Here is a 19645-nt window from a genome sequence, read left to right as displayed (position 1 = left end):
ATACATGCTTAAGAATTGTCCCTGCAGCTCTGTTTGTAACAGCAAAAAAATGGGAAGCAACCTAAATGCCCACCAACAGGAAACTAGAACTTTATCACAATGGAAGTACTGGGTGCTAAGGTGCACTGAGTGTCGAATCTAGTCTTGCTATACAGTCAATTTCTGACTTTTTAGACCTAAAATTCCCCTTGACCTCTGGAGACAGAATAGCCACATGATTACTTATCTCATTCCGGACATTCCCGATTTTGTGTGATTGTGAGATTGTGTTGTCACTACCTCAAGCCTAGACAGCCTGACAATGTCAATAATACCAAAGCCTGTCGGTCAGAATTATTGGGACCGTCTATGAAGAGCATATGGGACCATGCTGGATAAAAGTCAAGCTACGAATCTCAGGTGTCTTATGTTCTAAAACACTATTAGATGGGTGAAACAGGAATTATTTTTTATACGTAAATATAGGCATGCCTCAGATACTGCAGGTTCAGTTCCAGGCCACTGCAATAAAGAGACTATCCAATAAAGCAAGTCACACAAACGTTTCGGTTTCCCAGTATACATAAAGGTGCATTATGTTTACACCACACTGTAGGCTACTGTGCAATAGCATTATGTCCTTAAAAAAACCCATGTACCTAGGTTAATTTAAGAATACTTTGGGGACAAAAGCAGACATATGGATAAATGGAACAAAATAGCTCAGAAATAAACCCACACACCTACAGTCAATTAATCTTCAACAAAGGAGGCAAGAATATATAATGGAGAATAGACAGTCTCTTCAGCAAATGGTGCTGGGAAAGCATGTAAATCAATGAAGTTAGAATACGCCTTCACATAATACACAAAAATAAACTCAAAGTGGGTTAAAGACTTAAATGTAAGACCCGCTACCATAAAACTCTTACAAGAGAACAGGCAAAACACTCTCTGACATAAACTCTCTGACCAATGTTTTCTTAGGTCAGCCTCCCAAGGAAATAGACATAAAGACAAAAATAAATAAATGGGACCTAATCAAATTTACAAACTTTTGTACAGCAAAGGAAACCATAGGCAAAATGAAGACAACCTACAGACTGGGAGAAAATACTTGCAAATGATGCAACCGACAAGAGCTTAATTTCCAAAATATATAAACAGCTCATACAACTCAGTAACAAAACAAATGAACAACCCAATTGAAAAGTGGGCAGAAGACCTAAATAGATACTTCTCCAAAGATGACAGACAAATGGCCAATAGGCACATGAAAAGAAATTCAACATTGCTGATTATTAGAGAAATGCAAATCAAAATTATAATGAGGTACTAATTCATGACAGTCAGAATGGCCATGATTTAAAAGTCAACAAATAACAAACACTGGCGAGGGTGTGGAGAAAAGGGAACCCTCCTGCACTGTTTGTGGGAATGTAAGTTGGTGCAACCACAATGGAGAACAGTATGGAGGTTCCTCAAAAAACTAATCCCACTCCTGGAGAAAACTGTAATTTGAAAAGACACATGCATCCTAATGTTCTTATAGCACTATTTACAATAGCCAAGACATGGAAACAGCCTAAATGTCCATCAACAGATGAATAAAGAAGACAGAGCATATAAACCCAATGGAATACTATTCAGCCACGAAAAGGAATGAAATAATGCCATTTGCAGCAACATGTATGGATCTAGACATTATCATAATAAGCGAAGCAAGTAAAAAAGACAAACACCCATAAGAGACCATGTGATATTACTTCTATGTGGAATCTATAATCTGACACAAATGAATACAGTGAAAGGCAAGTGTGATGACAAAGTGGTTTCAGACAAAAAGACATTTTAGTTGGTAAGAGGCGGGTAAGGAAGGAATAAAGACATGTAAAGCTAAAGTATGGGAATTCTCCAATAAAAATAAATAACATGATACTTTCTTCTGATTCTCGTTCATTGCTGTAACATCAGAAGCATCAGAAATCAGATAAAAGTATAAAGTAAACATGAAAATCACCTACAAAGCCACTATCCATGGTGAACATTTAGAGGGGTTCCCTTCCAGGCTCTTTTCTAAAATAGAATTTCGGCTGAAGCCTCAAGATAATAGACACTATATTCTAAAGGAAAGTTGGAGAAAACAACTTTAAACTTGCAAAAGGCAATGGTAGAAACCCAGAGTATACCCTTAACTGATCACCAACCTCCATGTAGCAGGTGATCTACATCAAAGAAGATGGGGAGATGGGACTCGTAGAAGAGGATTCCAGGGAGAGGTCATTCAGACACTGAGGCCTGCACTTCTCTGGGGACCAGAAACCTCTCTCCTCCAAAGCTCTGGGGAAACCCTTTCTTCAGGAATAATTCCGTTTCTCTTGACACTTTCCTTGGACGCTCCTCACGTAATTACCTTAATGGCTCTAGCTTTGGAAAACAAAAGTTAGGAAGACAAGTGGTTTCCAGGCAACTTGCACAGGCCTTCACTTTGTAAGGAAGCCTTACTTTTCTTGACTGGGATAAAGAAAGTGAAAAACTGCAAGTAGAAACAAGATAGTATCTTAAAAACTCATGTTATAGCACTTTTTAAAAACTAAATTGGGACCATATCAAACCTCCTTAGTTTAAGGTTAATATTATACAGTAGACACTTTTCACTGTAGTCGACAGTCTATGAAAACATGTACGTAATGACCTCATAGCATTCCCTTTCTTGATAAGAAACTGAGAAAGGTGGAGAAGTCAAGGGGAAAAATAGCCTCTCCAAGTGGCAGGCAGCTGGTGGCACCAACCTGAGAGCGTAGGTTGGATAAAACCCATGAGCTGCAGAATCCAGGCTGGATCAGAGGTGCTCAGGCTGTCACCATAACCACCATCTTCACCCGCACCCAAAACAACTGAATCAGTGGGAGGGGGCTCATATTCATCTCTATTTTTATGCAACACCTTGGGTGAATGTAATGTGAAGTTGGAATTCAAAACCACTGCTTTAGGTGGTACAGAGAACAGGAATCTGCCTGCCAATGCAGAGGACTCGGGTTCAATCCCTGGTCCAGGAAAATTCCATGTTCTGTGGAGCAACTAAAGCTCGTGCACAACAACCACTGGGCCGTTGTGCTGGAGCCACAGGAACCCATGCACCCAGGGCCTGTGTTCCACTAGAGCTGGAATCATGGGAGCCTACGCACCCAGGGCCTGCGTTCCACCAGAGCTGGGACCACAGGAGCCCATGCACCCAGGGCCTGCGTTCCACCTGAGCTGGGACCACGGGAGCCCACGCACCCAGGGCCTGCGTTCCACCTGAGCTGGGACCACGGGAGCCCACGCACCCAGGGCCTGCGTTCCACCTGAGCTGGGACCACGGGAGCCCACGCACCCAGGGCCTGCGTTCCACCTGAGCTGGGACCACGGGAGCCCACGCACCCAGGGCCTGCGTTCCACCTGAGCTGGGACCACGGGAGCCCATGCACCCAGGGCCTGCGTTCCACCTGAGCTGGGACCACGGGAGCCCATGCACCCAGGGCCTGCGTTCCACCTGAGCTGGGACCATGGAGCCCATGCACCCAGGGCCTGCGTTCCACTAGAGCTGGAATCATGGGAGCCCATGCACCCAGGGCCTGTGTTCCACCAGAGCTGGGACCACGGGAGCCCATGCACCTGGGGCCTGCGTTCCACCTGAGCTGGGACCACGGGAGCCCATGCACCCGGGGCCTGCGTTCCACCTGAGCTGGGACCACGGGAGTCCATGCACCCAGGGCCTGCATTCCACCTGAGCTGGGACCACGGGAGTCCATGCACCTAGGGCCTGTGTTCCACTAGAACTGGAATCATGGGAGCCCACACACCCAGGGCCTGCGTTCCACCTGAGCTGGGACGACGGGAGCCCATGCACCCAGGGCCTGCGTTCCACCTGAGCTGGGACCACGGGAGCCCATGCACCCAGGGCCTGCGTTCCACCTGAGCTGGGACCACGGGAGTCCATGCACCTAGGGCCTGCGTTCCACCTGAGCTGGGACCACGGGAGTCCATGCACCCAGGGCCTGTGTTCCACCTGAGCTGGGACGACGGGAGTCCATGCACCCAGGGCCTGCGTTCCACCTGAGCTGGGACCACGGGAGCCCATGCACCCAGGGCCTGCGTTCCACCTGAGCTGGGACCACGGGAGTCCATGCACCCAGGGCCTGCGTTCCACCTGAGCTGGGACGACGGGAGCCCATGCACCCAGGGCCTGCGTTCCACCTGAGCTGGGACGACGGGAGCCCATGCACCCAGGGCCTGCGTTCCACCTGAGCTGGGACCATGGGAGTCCATGCACCCAGGGCCTGTGTTCCACTAGAGCTGGAATCATGGGAGCCCACGCACCCAGGGCCTGCGTTCCACCAGAGCTGGGACCACGGGAGTCCATGCACCCAGGGCCTGTGTTCCACCTGAGCTGGGACCACGGGAGCCCACGCACCTAGGGCCTGTGTTCTACTAGAGAAGCCACTGCGAGGAGAAGCCCAAGTACCGCAGGAGGAGTACCCCTGCTCACCACAACCAGAGGAAGCCCGCACAGCGACGAAGACCCAGCACAGCCAAAAAGTAAAATTAATTTTTAAAACACACCAAACACTGCTTTAAAGATTCAAATATTTTAGGGGGACATTTAGAAACATAAAAACTGCTCTAAGTAATAAGAAAAAAATGGTTTCTCATTACATTCAGGATAAATTTCAAATTTCTCACATTAATACTCAAGGCCCTTTCTGATTCCGAGCCCTACCTCTCCAGCCCCATTCCCTGCTCTCCCACACCCCAGGAGACCCCAAATAACAGCATGTCCTGTGACTTCAGACCTGCACGATTTGGCCCATGTTCTAACATCCTTTCCTCATTTCTTTGCTTCCAGAAAGATTTCTTTCAGCCCCTAATTCTTAAGCAAATACAAAATCTGTTTTTAAAATAAAAACTCAAGGTTTGGGGGCTTTGTTAATGCTTTCTAGCTGTCTGTATTGTCAGTCACATATCCAGGCTAGGACCCCAAGCAAATACAGGCTGTTGCCTTCCATAAGCCTTGTCTTGCAGTAACCACATTGAGAAAATGTTAAACATCAGAATGTGCTAATTTAGAGATGACCCTTGAATGTTATTTAAAGTTGATTTAAGCTCCAGAAATGCAAGGTCAGTGCCTCTGAGCAGAAGAAATAATCAATTTTGCCTCCTGCAAACTTATTGTAAATACCTAACACACATATAAAACAAAGTCTCTACTAGAAAAGAGCTTTTGGTACATCATGTAATTCTTACTCATTTGAAATCTAATTTGACACATAAATTGCTTTTCCTCACTTTTGATCGATTTTTAGAAACACCATGAAATGAACATTGTTTTTCCATTTATTTCTCCCTGTTGTGAATGTCCTTCCTTGAATAAAATGTGGGAAATTTTTGGATTTACTTCTCATAAATTAGTGGCCCATTTAAGAATATGTAAACCTGGGGACCAAATTAAATGAAAAGTTTAAAGACCCCTGAGAAATAGTCAGACCTTCTCTTGCATAAGCAATATACCTTCTTGTAAGAAAAAAATCCTAAATATCCCTGAAATAAGTGTTCAATTTTTTTCTTCTCACTTTTTCTTCCAACCTTTTGAGGGATAGAAGAAATAAATACTTCTTTTCTATAATGTTCTGACCTCTAAATTCTCTCTGTCCTATCTGTTCAGAATTGGCTTAAGGGAAATAAAAAATACTATCCTATTTAAAGAAAAAAATGACAGGTCGTACTTAGCACTAGAAAATTAACAATTGGCAGATTCTTTTATTTGCTTATTAAATATTTATTAAGCACCTACTATCAGCCAGATAGGGAGATAAAAGTGTTAGTTGCTCAGTCATGTCCAACTCTTTGCATCTCCACAGACTGTAGCCCACCAGGCTCTTCTGTCCATGGGATTTTCCAAGAAAGGATACTGGAGTGGGCTGCCATGCCCTCCAGGGGCTCTTTCCGACCCAGGGATTGAACCCAGGTCTCCTGCATTGCAGGCAGATCCTTTCTTGTCTGAGCCAACAGGGAAGCCTGAAATAGGGAGATAGGCGCCTCTGTAAAGAATCACTCTGGTCAGGGTCATTGATTCACTGATGACCCCTATCTTGGCAAATGGAAAGGGCAGGTCTCTGTTCTCAACTTATTCCTCCTCTCAGTGGATTCCACCCTCTTTCCTTCTCCAAAAACTTTCTTCCCAGGCTCCTGACGCTCCACACTCACCTGGTTTTCCTTCTACTCCCTGACCACGACTTTGCTGTATCATTTGCTGGCTTCCCTTTTTCCTGAGAGCTAACCGTTGGACCTTTCTTCTTCTCTGTCCACATTCTCCTCCTAAATGATCTCCTCTAGTCTTGTGGCTAAACACCATCTAGATGCTGCTGCTGCTGCTGCTAAGTCACTTCAGTCATGTCCGACTGTGCGACCCCATAGATGGCAGCCCACCAGGCTCCCCCGTCCCTGGGATTCTCCAGGCAAGAACACTGGAGTGGGTTGCCATTTCCTTCTCCAATGCATGAAAGTGAAAAGTCAAAGTGAAGTCGCTCAGTCGTGCCCAACTCTTAGCGACCCCATTGACTGCAGCCTACCAGGCTTCTCTGTCCATGGGATTTTCCAGGCAAGAGTACTGGATGCTAATGACTCCCAAATCTGTATTCCCAGTCTCCTGTTTAATCTGAGATCTGGACTAGGTCCTATATCCAACCGCTCATGTGATACCTCCACTTGGATGTCCAACAGGGATTTCAAACAGAGCTATTTCCCATATGTCCCCACGCAGAGCTGCTCCTACCCTAGTCTTTCCCATTCAGTAAAATGCATCATTTGCTTGAGCCAATAAAATAAATATTAGGGCTTATGTTCATCTGTGTATAACGGAATCCAACTTAACCATTTGCTTTCACATAATAAGAGGACCAGAGGCAGACAGACCAGGGCTGTGCAGCTATTGGTTCCTCTCAGCCAACAATGTCCCGGCTCCTCCTTTTTTCTTCTCTGTCCTCATGGTCACAAAACGGCAGCCCCACCTCCAGCCTCACAGCTACACGCCAATGGAAAGAAAAGGAAGGAATTAAATTAACAAGGTAAGGCACAGAGCCTATATGGAAATAGCAAAAATTCCCAGAAATTCCTAGTAGATGTCGGCTTATTTCTCATTGTCCAGAACTGTGTTACAAGCTCCACTTGAGATGCAAGAGAGGCTGGGGAATAAGACTTTTTAGCTCAGCACATTGCTACCCTGCATAAACCAGGGCTCTAGTATGTGGAAGAAAGGTGGAGTGGACGTCAGATAGGCAATAGCAGTGCCCACCCTATGGTCCTCGACTGGTCTCTTTTCTACTCCTCATTACCAATCCCTCTGCAAGCCCTATCACCCTCACCTCCAAAAGACAGCAAATTCAACTGCTGCTTTTCATCTTCCCTGCTCAGATTCTAGCCTGAGACGCCATTGTTTCTCCCTCAGAACACAGCCCACGGCCTCTTCCACACTTGCCCTCTCTCTAGCTCTTTCTTCACAGCACAGCTGGGACAAGCACTTAAAAGTACAATCACACCTTTCTCTTTCTTAAATTCTCCAAAGGACCCATCACAGTTGGAGTCTCCTCCAAGTAGACGCTGAGTCAGTCGTTTATTTGAGAGGTGCAGGACGTATGGGAGGGGCTTTGCAGAGACCAGGAAGGGATGGGAGCCCAGAGCAGGTGCAGGAAGCCCTCCTCCCCACGGGCCACGGAAACCCAGGGAAATGGCGCAAGATGCTTGCCTCAGAATTACATGACCCCAGGGGCAAGTCAGTCATTCTCCACCAGCCCCCAAGGGTGGCTGAACACCTTGGCCCTGGACTTAGCCCTTCCCTGAGTTAACTCACTGCGAAAGCCAGCACTTCCTCCCACTTCTCGGTCTTTCTGCTTCCAGCCCCACAGCTTCTTCCTCTTGAAGCAGAATGACAAGAGGATGCAAGAACCACTCTATTTCTTTAATAGGATAAATTCAAAGTACAATTGAAGGGTGATGAACATCTGTGAGAAATCTGCTAAGTTCTAGTCTCATTTGAAAGAGCTAATTTTTCTGATGCTCTCTCTTTAACAGACAAAAAAAAGCATATAACATTTTTAAGTGAGATTAACAGATACATACTACTATATAAAAAATAGGTAAATAAAAAGGACCTGCTGAATTGCACCAGGAACTATATTCAATATCTTGTAAAACCTTTACTGGAAAAAATTGAAGAAGATATATAAGTGTGTGTGTGTATATATATACACACACACACATATATATAGCTGAATCACTTTGATATAGACCTCAAACTAACACAGCATTGAAAGCCAACTACATTTCAATAAAAATAGGAAAATTCCATACACATAGGAAAGTGCCAAGTAGGGCATACAAGATTTGAAATATTTATTCAAAATCAATTTATTAACGTATACATCACCTAATAATCCTAGCAACTGAGTATAATACATGTATATTATACCTATAAATGGCATTGCTGTGGCAATGGGTCTGGAAGGAATAGATGAACAGTAAGTAACTGTGGCTTATTTCTGCCTTTATATTAGCTCACTACTTGTCTTTACTTTCCTTTCTTCTTCAGTTGTTCTACAAAGTAGTCATTACAAGCGACCGTCAGAGCTGCCACCATGACTACGAATTCATTAAAATCCACTTCATTGTCCTTGTTGGCATCCAGGTCCTGCATAATCTTATCAACCAGCTCGGGATCCTTCTGGCACTAAAAGGAAAAAGAAAACTTCTAACTCCCAGGTTTTTAGATTCATGACAACTGAAATCACCCCCTCCCTTTATCTACGTTAAAGTCTTCATTTCCATTTCTAGCATCGAAAGCAATTTCCAAGAGCCTATTTGCAGGTGGGTTTGAACCCGGGCACACATTCTAAGTGAGTCTGGGCCTCTGCCCCCAGTCCATAGAGTCCTCAGACCTAAACACCAAGAGGAGCAAACAGCAACACATCAAAGTGAGCTGCTGATGCTGAAAAGACATTTACCAGATAGCACAGGTGGAGGGCCAGAACCGGGGGAGGCAGCAGTGGGCGAGGGGCGCAGGGGGACATGAAAAGAAGGAAGCTTTGAAGCCAACCAGGGAGCGTGAGTGACTGCCATTTACCAACAATGAGACTTGGAGCAAATCACTTAATGGGTTAATATTTCCTTTTTCATCAAATGAAGAGAATAATATCTCCTATAAATTGAGGGCATATCTCAATACACTTTTATGAGCACTTAGCACCAGGTTAGATTTAGCAAATAAAAATTCAGGACACCCAATCAAATGTGGAGTTCAGATGAACAATGAATACTTTTTTGGTATAAGTATTGTCCCCAATAAGTATGTCATATTATATATTATCTGACAGCCTGTTTTGTGTATCACAAAACAAAACAAAACAGCTGCTGCTGCTAAGTCTCTTCAGTTGTGTCCAACTCTGTGCGACCCCATAGACGGCAGCCCACCAGGCTCCCCCGTCCCTGGGATTCTCCAGGCAAGAACACTGGAGTGGGTTGCCATTTCCTTCTCCAATGCATGAAAGTGAAAAGTGAAAGTGAAGTTGCTCAGTCATGTCTGACTCCTAGCGAGCCCATGGACTGCAGCCTACCAGGCTCCTCTGTTCATGGGATTTGCCAGGCAAGAGTACTGGAGTGGGTTGCCATTGCCTTCTCCAAAACAAAACAGAGGTACCCAATAAAGGGTAGATCTTATAAGAATGACTCCATTTTATTGGTGGAAAGGAAAGCAAGGAGCCCATTGAGGAAAGCAAGGTTCAGAAAGGATGGGGCTATGCGGCACCCACTTTTCCTATAATTAGAGGTTGATGAGAAATGTTTCCCAAAGTATAGTTCATTTCCTCCAAGAATTCCCCATTGTCCTCTTATTAGCTGCCAACCACTAAACGGCTGACATTTAAATTGAACTGATCAATTCAATCAAAAACAATCACAAATTTCACTTGAATAAATCAATGTGCCAAGTTTCACTTAGTGAATCTTTTATTCTAAATGTTACATGACAGTTGCCAAATTGAATTTGAAAAATAAAAATGTTCTTGGGAACTCCTAAAATTACTAAAAAGGTATTGTATGTTAAATTTTTAAAATTTTTCCCATAGAGGGTGGGGATAAAAGATTGTCATAATTACTACTGTCTTAACACAGCGTTTGGACAGAATAACATCATGCCAGGCTACAACGTAGAAGGCAATGGCACCCCACTCCAGTACTCTTGCCTGGAAAATCCCATGGATGGAGGAGCCTGGTAGGCTGCAGTCCATGGGGTCACGAAGAGTCGGGCACGACTGAGCGACGTCACTTTCTCTTTTCACTTTGATGCATTGGAGAAGGAAATGGCAACCCACTCCAGTGTTCTGGCCTGGAGAGTCCCAGGGACGGGGGAGCCTGGTGGGCTGCCATCTATGGGGTCGCACAGAGTCGGACACGACTGAAGTGACGCAGCAGCAGCAGCAGCAGGCTACAACGTGTACTAAAACTCCAAAGCTCCAAAAACACCAGAGTGAGCATTTTCCTCAGGGTAGGCACCAAACACTCCATTGAAAGGTTTCACCTGTGGATTTATTCAACTCCTGGTTGTTTTGAGATGTACATCTGTTTGCTGTTCAGCTGGTCATGGGCCAGACATCTCTTGCCTCAGTCCCAATCAACTTACTCTTGGCTGACAAACTTGCTAGTATTTATCATTCACTAGGAAATTTGCTACCGCAGCATGCAGTACCCCCTGGCTTCATTTCTGGCCCCAAACATCACATTTCCTCATTTACAGACAGCCGGATAGAGCTGCAGGTCATGTCACGGGTGTAACTATAGCTCCAAGTGTAACTAGCTGTGCTTTTGCTGCACTAGGGCATTGAATAATTAACAAAAGCCTCAGATATAATTTCCAACACCTGGAAACCCTACACCCCCCCCCCAGACACCATAGAAAGGGGTACGTGCCCACAGACACAGCAAAGGTCCTAGTGTTTGCTCCCCGGTATTTAGAATATCGATAGGAATTACATGGTGTGGACTGAGCCTAGGAGACGGTATTCACAGAGGCTGTCCCTGGACGGGCACGGCTTCCACCCTCGGACCTGAACGGGGAGGACAGTCAGACTCACCGAGAGGAATTCTGTGAGCTCTCGCTGCAGGAGCATCTTCAGCTCCCCCTTGTTGAGCTTGAACCTGTCTCCTTCCCTGCAGGAGTAGCGGTGGAAGGTTCTAATCATGATGTTCATGGCAATCTCCAGCTGGGTGGGCATGCTGGCAGCAGAGGGGAGCACTCCAGGGCGGGCCACCAAAGCCGGGGAGAAAACGCGTGTGAAGGATAAGCTGGTGGAGAAACACCAACACCTTCATTAAAACGAAATATTGCCATCCCCTGCTCAGCTCACACCCCAAGGGATGGTTGTTAAAGCAGGATAATCCTCAATTAACCAAGTGTTCTGCCTCTCTAGGGCAATCTCCAGAGATCTCTGCGGGTGAGTTTTTTCCTCCTCCCCTAATCCCCTCTCCCTGATGGAGCTGGTTCAGAGTGTTTGGAAGTTAGCAATCAGACAACAAATTCAGAGCTGTGATAAAACACAGGCTAAAAAATAAACAAAAAGAGAAAGGAAACACGTAACTTCATACCTGTTCAGCCAACACAGGGCTCCATCAACAGGTGTTTATACAATTAAACTCTAACCATTTATACCCGGGGTGGGGGGAGCGGGGGCGGGGGGGGGGGGGCGCGTCCGCCTCAGCACATCTGCTTCCAAGAAGATGAAAATTGCCAGTGACAAGAGATTCAAGTGGAAATAACTCTGAGCCTGTTTTTAACCAGGAAAAGGAACAGGTGTGAGCTGCTACCCCAAGGGCCATCAAGGAAAGGCTGGCCCTCACCGTGTGCCCTGGAAGAGAAGGCAAAGAGGTAAAGAGCCTCCAGTTACCCCTCATTAAGGGGAATGTGGGTACAAATGTGGTCAGTTGCTAGGAAGTCGCTGATTGGAAAAAAATCTAAATATAGAGAAGCAGAGAAGAAACACTGGTTCAAACTTGGAGACTCCTCAGCAAGGCCAACAGCGAGGTCAAGGGAACACACTCAGAGAAGACCTGTTAAACTCATCCAATGGACAGGGACTTTTTTAGCTTTAAAAAAAAGCGGGGGTGGGGGGGGATGAGAAAGCTCTGTGCGTGCCAATTTAGAATGGGAAAAAACAGCGACTCTGGGTATGTAGGAAAGAAATAAAAATAAGGATATATATGTGTTCCCTGGTCAGGGAACAAAGATCTCCCACATGCGGAGAAGTACAGCCAAAAAAAAAAAAAGTATATGTTTGTGCATATATACTTGAATATGCCTAAGCAATTACTGAAAGTTTACAAAAGAAAGTAAAAAAAAGTAGTAGCTACAAGGGTCGAGATGGAAACAGAGAGGTTGGGAGTAGGATTTCTCATTTACCCCTTTCAAACTGATTTTAACTTTTTCAGTTACAGTACTGTATTGCCTAATTAAAAAAGGAAAGAAAGAAATCCATGGAATGAAGCCCTTGAAGCCATGTATGCAGGAATCCACAGTGGGGAATTTCCAAGTGAGAGAAACTTACCAAAGAAAAAGTCACTGGAAAAACCAAAGCCAGAGACTGGCCACTGTGCTTTCAGCGCTGCTTGTGCTCAACCTGAATTATATGGAAAGCAAACCAGTTATCCCCTTTGTATCTCCTTTCACAAGTCAGTTGGGCTGTATCCTCAGCCAGCCCACGCCCGTCCCTCTCGTCATCAGGCAGCCCACGGGATCTCCCGAGAGGTCTCCAGAGACGCTAGCACCTTGTACCTAAAGCTCAGTTCTCAAAAAAATAATTTTAAATTAGCTTTTTTTATGATGAAAGTAATAATGCATGTGGTAAAATAGTGTTCTGAATACTCAAGAGTATGAAATACAAGTAAACTTCTCTCCACCACGTCCCACCCGAGTTTGTCCCGGTTAACACTCACCTGCGTGAGAAGCAGGATCGTGGTGGTGGAAAGCATGGACTGCCTGTCTCCAGCTCTCACCTCTGTCCCCGATTAGCTGTGGGATCCTGGGCTAGTCATCTACACTCTGTCCCCATTTCCCAATCTGTTTAGACAGGATCACGGTAGTGCCTACCCAACAGAAAGGATTAAACAGGTGCCTGGAACATACTGAGTGCCTTGTTTGTATCAGCTATTATTATCCTTATAGAAAAAAAGATACATTTATCATTTATATAATTATATGTAATATTATGGGCTTCCCAGGTGGCACTAGTAATAAAGAGCCCACCTGCCAATGCAGGAGACATAAGAGACTCAGGTTTGATTCCTGAGTAGGGAAGATCCCCTGGAGGAGGGCATGGCAACTCACTCCTGGAGAGTCCCATAGACAGAGGAACTTTGTGGGCTACAATCTGAAGAGTCACAGAGAGTCAGATACCACTGAAGCAACTTAGCGTGCACACACACACAATAGCATTAACACGTGTGCACTTTGTTTTTTTAATTAATATAAATCTTACTATACCAACACAGAGATCTACCCCCATTCTTCACTGACATTGTGTATTATTCCATTGGCTGCATATCCCTACATATAATCATGAAATATTTGTCAGGTACTGATGTTATGCTAGGCCCTGGGTCAATACAGGAGAAGACCTTGCCCAGAAAATCTCATTGCTTTTTGTACTGGGACTGTGTTAAGTAAAGAAAATGCAGGAAACGCTGTGCCTTTTTCATGTTGGGTCTACTAACCAAGAACTCCCCTATGGCTTTGTGACTATACTCTCCTGATCTGCTCATTTCTGAATGCAATTTCTTTGACTCCTAAACGTTGGCAATTTTAGCCACTCCTATCATTTCCCTGGTGGCTCAGACAGTAAAGAATCTGCCTGCAATGTAGGAGACCCGGGTTTGATCCCTGGGTTGGGAAGATGGCCTGGAGGAGTGAATAGTAACCCACTCCAGTATTTGTGCCTAGAGAATTCCTTGGACAGCGGAGCCTGGCGGGCTGCAGTCCATGGGGTCAAAATGAGTCGGACGTGACTTAGTGACTAACACTTAAAATTTCAGTCACTCCCCAAATCGTATCTTTTGACCCAGAGTTCTCCACTAATCTCCAAAACCACTATCCAACCGCCTGCTGGACCCCGTTCCTACGCATGTCACACAAGCTTCTCACACTCTGTGAGGACCAAAGCCAAACTCACACCCTCTCCCCACCCAGCCGCTCCTCCTGCTCCTGTCACCCTGCATCTGGCACCGTTTGTAAATATCAGTTGAATTCATCCATTTCTCCCCATCCTTCACCACCTCCAGGAGTTAGTGATTTGGAGTCTCATTACTGTGAGAGTTTCCTTACTGCTCTCTCTACTCACTATTCTCTTTCATCCTGCTGTCAAGAGTAGTTGATCTAAAACACAAATCAACAGCCACACTCCTGGGCATTCATCCATCTGAATGAATGCCTTCTCCATCATCCATCTGACCTGCCTTCTCCGTCATCCATCTGACCTGCCTACAAACTGACCAAAATGCTGTGCTCTCTCCTTCTTCCCTGCCTTAGCTGTTCTGGGCCCAGCACCTGGAAAGCTAATTCTGTCACTCCTCGAGGCTCCGTTCAAATGTCTCCTCTTCGGAGATGGCAATAGCACCCCACTCCAGTACTCTTGCCTGGAGAATCCCATGGATGGAGGAGCCTGGTGGGCTGCAGTCCATGGGGTCACTAAGAGTTGGACACGACTGAGCGACTTCACTTTCCCTTTTCACTTTCATGCATTGGAGAAGGAAATGGCAACCCACTCCAGTGTTCTTGCCTGGAGAATCCCAGGGACGGGGGAGCCTGGTGGGCTGCCTTCTATGGGGTCGCACAGAGTCAGACACGACTGAAGCGACTTAGCAGCAGCAGCAGCAGTTTTCTTGCAAGCTTCCCCGCTGCTCACCTTTTCCTCTGATAGGTGCCCACCTCTGCTCTCACTTGTCCCCTAGAGCAGTTCCTTTTCTTTTTTATCACTTTTTTTTTTTTTGGTCTGCCCACGTACTCCTCACTCTCCAGAGTGAATGGGCAGAATTGATAGTTGGTTCATCCTTGCACTCCATAGCGTTTTGCACAGCGTCAAGCATATGAAGGAAAAGCTTTGAAATCTGGCTGTTGACCACCAGACACCTGACTGCAAATATCTTTTCTTGTATTCCCATATTTCTAGACAATGATTTTTGTAAGACAATAAATTTATTCATTATAGATAAAAAAAGAAATCTTTGCTGATGGATGGATTAATGAACAAATGCCTCAGAGAGGGAAACTAAGCTCCCCAAAGAGTTGAGCCTTGTCAGGTTTAATTGTCCAAAGAGTTATTTGATTTGCATTTATTCCACATACAAAAGTTGTTTCATCGAAGAGACAGACAACAGTTATTTCCGAGAATATGAAGAGTTTGAATTTGGAACTATTTTCAGGTTAAGCTGCTGAAGTTTTCAAAGTACTAAAATGGGTAAGTCTTACAGAATATGTGAGTCTCAGCAGTATTATATCTAAATCATATTCAACCAAAAATAATTTACTTGGAAAATTCAATTGGCAGGGAAAATTTTTAATATTGAAAATTATAATGTTGTAATTATAATCTGATTCTAGAGATGCAAAATACATATGACCTTGGTGTGCTTTGCTCTTAGGGTTTAAAAGCAAGGTGATTTCTGCTTGGCTTTAGCAGAGCTAGATGTTTCCTTTGGTATATGGTGTCCTCTAGCGTCACACTGCAGCACTGCTTCGAAGCTCTCTAATTCCCAGACAGCGTTGGCATTGCTTGTATGCTCAATCGGGTCGGCTCTTTGTGACCCTAAGAACTGTAGCCCACCAGGCTCTTCTGTTCATGGGATTTTCCTGGGAAGAACACTGGAGTGAGACGCTACTTCCTCCTGTTCCCAATTCAGGGATCTAACCCACATCTCTTGTGTCTCCTGCATTGTCAAGCGAATTCGTTATCACTAGTGCCACCTGGAAAGCCCCCTAATTCCCAGAGTGTGCTTGAGATTGTAAACCATGGCCCTTCTTCAGGGACCGATCTGTGTGGTGGTGATGTTCAGTCCACTCAGTCGTGTCTGACTCTCTACGATCCCATGGACCGCAGCACGCCAAGCTTCCCTGACCTTCACCATCTCCTGGAGCTTGTTCAAACTTACGTCCATCGAATTGGTGATGCCATCCAACCATCTCATCCTCTGTTGTCCCCTTCTCCTCCTGCCTTCAATCTTTCCCAGCATCAGGGTCTTTTCAAATGAGTCAGCTCTTCACATCAGGTGGCCAACGTATTGGACTTTCAGCTTCAGCATCAGTTCTTTCAATGAATATTCAAGGTTGATTTCTTTTAGGATTGATTGGTTTGATTTCCTTGCAGTCCAAGGGATTCTCAAGAGTCTTCTCCAACACTACAGTTCAAAAGCATCAGTTCTTCAGCACTCAGCCTTCTTTATGGTCCAACTCTCACATCCATACATGACTACTGGAAAAACCATAGCTTTGACTATTCGGACCTTTGTCAGTGAAATGTCTCTGCTTTTTAATATGCTGTCTAGGTTGGTCATAGCTTTTCTTCCAAGGAGCAAGCATCTTTTAATTTCATGGCTGCAGTCACTATCTGCAGTGAATTTGGAGCTCTTTTTTGGAAGGGCCTTTGGAGCACTGTATTTTCTTATAGTCTGTCACTGTTTGCATTGTTTCCCCATCTATTTGCCACGAAGCAATGGCACCAGATGCCATGATCTTAGTTTTTTGAATGTTGAGTTTTAAGCCAGCTTTTTCACTCTCCTCTTTCACCTTCATCAAGAGGTTCTTTAGTTCCTCTTCGATTTCTGCCATAAGGGTGGTGTCATATGCATATCTGAGGTTATTGATATTTCTCCCAGCAATCTTGATTCCAGCTTGTGCTTCATCCAGCCACAGTCTCTGCCCTCCAGGAGACTTTCAGAAACAAAGATAATGTGAAAAGGCTCAACAAGAAAAGGAACATACAAATAGTTTCAATAGTTATTTAGTTGAAATTATATAATTCAGGACAAATATTCAAAATATTAATACATTATAGATTACTGTTAATTATTGCAAGGAGATCCAACCAGTCCATCCTAAAGGAGATCAGTCCTGAGTGTTCATTGGAAGGACTGATGTTGAAGCTGAAACTCCAATACTTTGGCCACCTGATGCGAAGAACTGACTCATTGGAAAAGACCCTGATGCTGGGAGGGATTGGGGGCAGGAGGAGAAGGGGACGACAGAGGATGAGATGGATGGATGGCGAGTCTGAGTGAACTCTGGGAGTTGGTGATGGACAGGGAGGCCTGGTGTGCTGCGATTCATGGGGTTGCAAAGAGTCGGACATGACTGAGCAACTGAACTGAACTAAAACAAATCTAAGGGACATGACCTAACTAGGCCTTCTTCTGCACTTGAGGGAAATGACAACTTTAGGCTAAATGCCTTTGAAGCTCCTATTCCTTTTAAAACATGTTTTATTTCAAAATTGGTTTGAGGATCAATGTGTACATTTGTATGTGAGGAGGCCAGTGTGAGATTTCCATCTTTCTGGAAACGTCACTATGAGGGCACAGGTCCCTAAGAGCCAGGAGGGCCCACTTCCTCTCCTTACTCTCAGTGCAGTTCAGTCACTCAGTCGTGTCCACATCTTTGCAACCCCACGGACACGCCAGGCTTCTCTGTCCATCACCAGCTCCCAGAGCTTACTTAAACTCATGTCCATCGAGTCAGTGATGCCATCCAACCATCTCATCCTCTGTCATCCCCTTCTCTTGCCTTCAATCTTTCCCAGCATCAGGGTCTTTTCCAATGAGTCAGCTCTTCACATCAGGTGGCCAAAGTATTGGAGTTTCAGCTTCAGCATCAGTCCTTCCAATGAACACCCAGGACTGATTTCCTTTAGGATGGATTGGTTGGATCTCCCTGCAGCCCAAGGGATTCTCAAGAGTCTTCTCCAGCACCACAGTTCAAAAGCATCAATTCTTTGGTGCTCAGCTTTCTTTATAGTCCAATTCTCACATCCATACATGACTACTGGGAAAACCATAGCTTTGACTAGATGGACTTCTGTTGGCAAAGTAATGTCTCTGCTTTTGAATATGCTATCTAGGTTGGTCATAACTTTCCTTTCAAGGAGTAAGCGTCTTTTAATTTCATGGCTGCAGTCACCATCTGCAGTGATTTTGGAGCCCCAAAAAATGAAGTCTGCCACTGTTTGCATTGTTTCCCCATCTATCTGCCATGCAATGATGGGACCGGATGCCATGATCTTAGTTTCTTGAATGTTGAATTTTAAGCCAACTTTCTCACTGTCCTCTTTCCCCTTAATCAAGAGGTTCTTCAGTTCCTCTTCCCTTTCTGCCATAAGGGTGGTGTCATCTGCATATCTGAGGTTATTGATATTTCTACCCTCACAGTCCAGAAAAACAGGTTTAGAGGCCCAGCCACACATTCCTGCCACGCAAGTCATGTGTTTCTGCCCCAGCAATTGCAGAAAGGGGATTTCACCTCTCTCTGCCTTCAGTCATGTCCCGAAGCCCCTGAGTTCCCTGCTGAATTAAAGGCATTTATCTTGCCTTTTACCCACAGACAGCTGAGAATCAAAAAGAAGAGGAATCCTAAAGGCAAGAATTTCTTTAACACAAGTCAAACATCTATTTTTCTTGGCCAAAATGAGATTTCTGCTCTTTGCTTCAAAATAATCCAGTGGGGGAGAGGTAGGTGATAGGTGGGAAGTGGGTAGAAAAGACATTAAACCAGGTTGGCCATGAGTCAGAGAACTTGAAGGCGAGTACTGGGGACATGAGAGCTCTTCAGAGAATTCTACATTCCGAGTTTCTATACATTTGAAGTCTTCCTTAAAAAAGTACACATTCACATACATACACACAATCCCCGTCCCAGTCAGCACGAGGCAAAGGTAAACCAAACTGGAATTGTCTCTCAGAGGAAAAGAAGTAACTTAACGGCATTGTGTATTTGGAGGAATTCTGACAGGAAAAGCTGCCACTTGCTTTCTGCCACTGATGCAATCAACTGAAGAACAGCAACTCAACCCAATATTAAAAGAATATTTTAAAAACCTAATCCTGAAGGCTGTTGAACACTGAGATAAATCACAGGAGAAGATAGCTAAGGAAATTCTTTCACTGAAAATAGAACATGAAACTGAGTTATTCATATTGATAGTGAAGAAGGAAAACACGAATGCTTGTTAGTTGCCCAAATTTATCCTGGGGCCAAACAAGGCAGTCTGAACTTAGACAGCCATGATGGCTAGACCGAAAGCAAGCAGGTAGAATGTGTTTGGACAGTGGCGTGTATCCATGCCATAGGCCTGGACCTCGTTCCTGTGTCTATTGTCAGGACTAGCTATTAACAAGTCCAGCAATTACACTTCCCTTGTCAACTAAAGACTGAGCAATTGAACTGAACTGTCAGCTAAAACCACAGCCCCTCCCTGCAAAGTTTCAGTGGTGACCCACCCTCAGAATGGCCCCCAAGGATCCTTACCCCTGGTACTCACACCTCTGTGTAGACGCTGCCCACAGTGAATGCAGCAGACCTGTGTTAGCAACAGGATATTGTGAG

General features: G+C 45.0%; 1 protein-coding gene and 1 long non-coding RNA gene across 4 annotated transcripts; one reads left to right on the top strand and one right to left on the bottom strand.

Moving 5' to 3' along the window:
- Nucleotides 1-8385: 8385 nt before the first annotated feature.
- S100Z (S100 calcium binding protein Z) lies at nucleotides 8386-13136 on the bottom strand. 3 transcript variants are annotated; one of them, XM_055536252.1, is made up of 4 exons: nucleotides 12997-13136; nucleotides 12609-12680; nucleotides 11142-11352; nucleotides 8386-8743 (listed from the first exon to the last, which is right to left on the bottom strand). In XM_055536252.1, exons 3-4 carry the CDS (start codon nucleotides 11280-11282, stop codon nucleotides 8585-8587), a joined length of 300 nt encoding a protein of 99 aa, XP_055392227.1. In that variant the 5' UTR covers nucleotides 11283-11352; nucleotides 12609-12680; nucleotides 12997-13136; the 3' UTR covers nucleotides 8386-8584. The 3 variants fall into 3 exon arrangements, with proteins under 3 accessions (XP_055392227.1, XP_055392226.1, XP_055392225.1); XM_055536251.1 differs by lacking the exon at nucleotides 12997-13136 and having other exon boundaries at nucleotides 12609-12919; XM_055536250.1 differs by lacking the exons at nucleotides 12609-12680; nucleotides 12997-13136 and having other exon boundaries at nucleotides 11142-11427.
- On the top strand, nucleotides 11365-12627 carry LOC129620853 (uncharacterized). The gene is made up of 3 exons (XR_008698751.1): nucleotides 11365-11501; nucleotides 11846-11932; nucleotides 12493-12627. It is a non-coding gene; the product is annotated as an uncharacterized LOC129620853 (long non-coding RNA).
- Nucleotides 13137-19645: the final 6509 nt, after the last annotated feature.

The sequence above is a fragment of the Bubalus kerabau genome, chromosome 10 (genome assembly GCF_029407905.1).
Source record: "Bubalus kerabau isolate K-KA32 ecotype Philippines breed swamp buffalo chromosome 10, PCC_UOA_SB_1v2, whole genome shotgun sequence".
Taxonomy (NCBI): Eukaryota; Metazoa; Chordata; class Mammalia; order Artiodactyla; family Bovidae; genus Bubalus; species Bubalus kerabau.
This window is presented reverse-complemented; position numbering and strand designations above follow the sequence as displayed.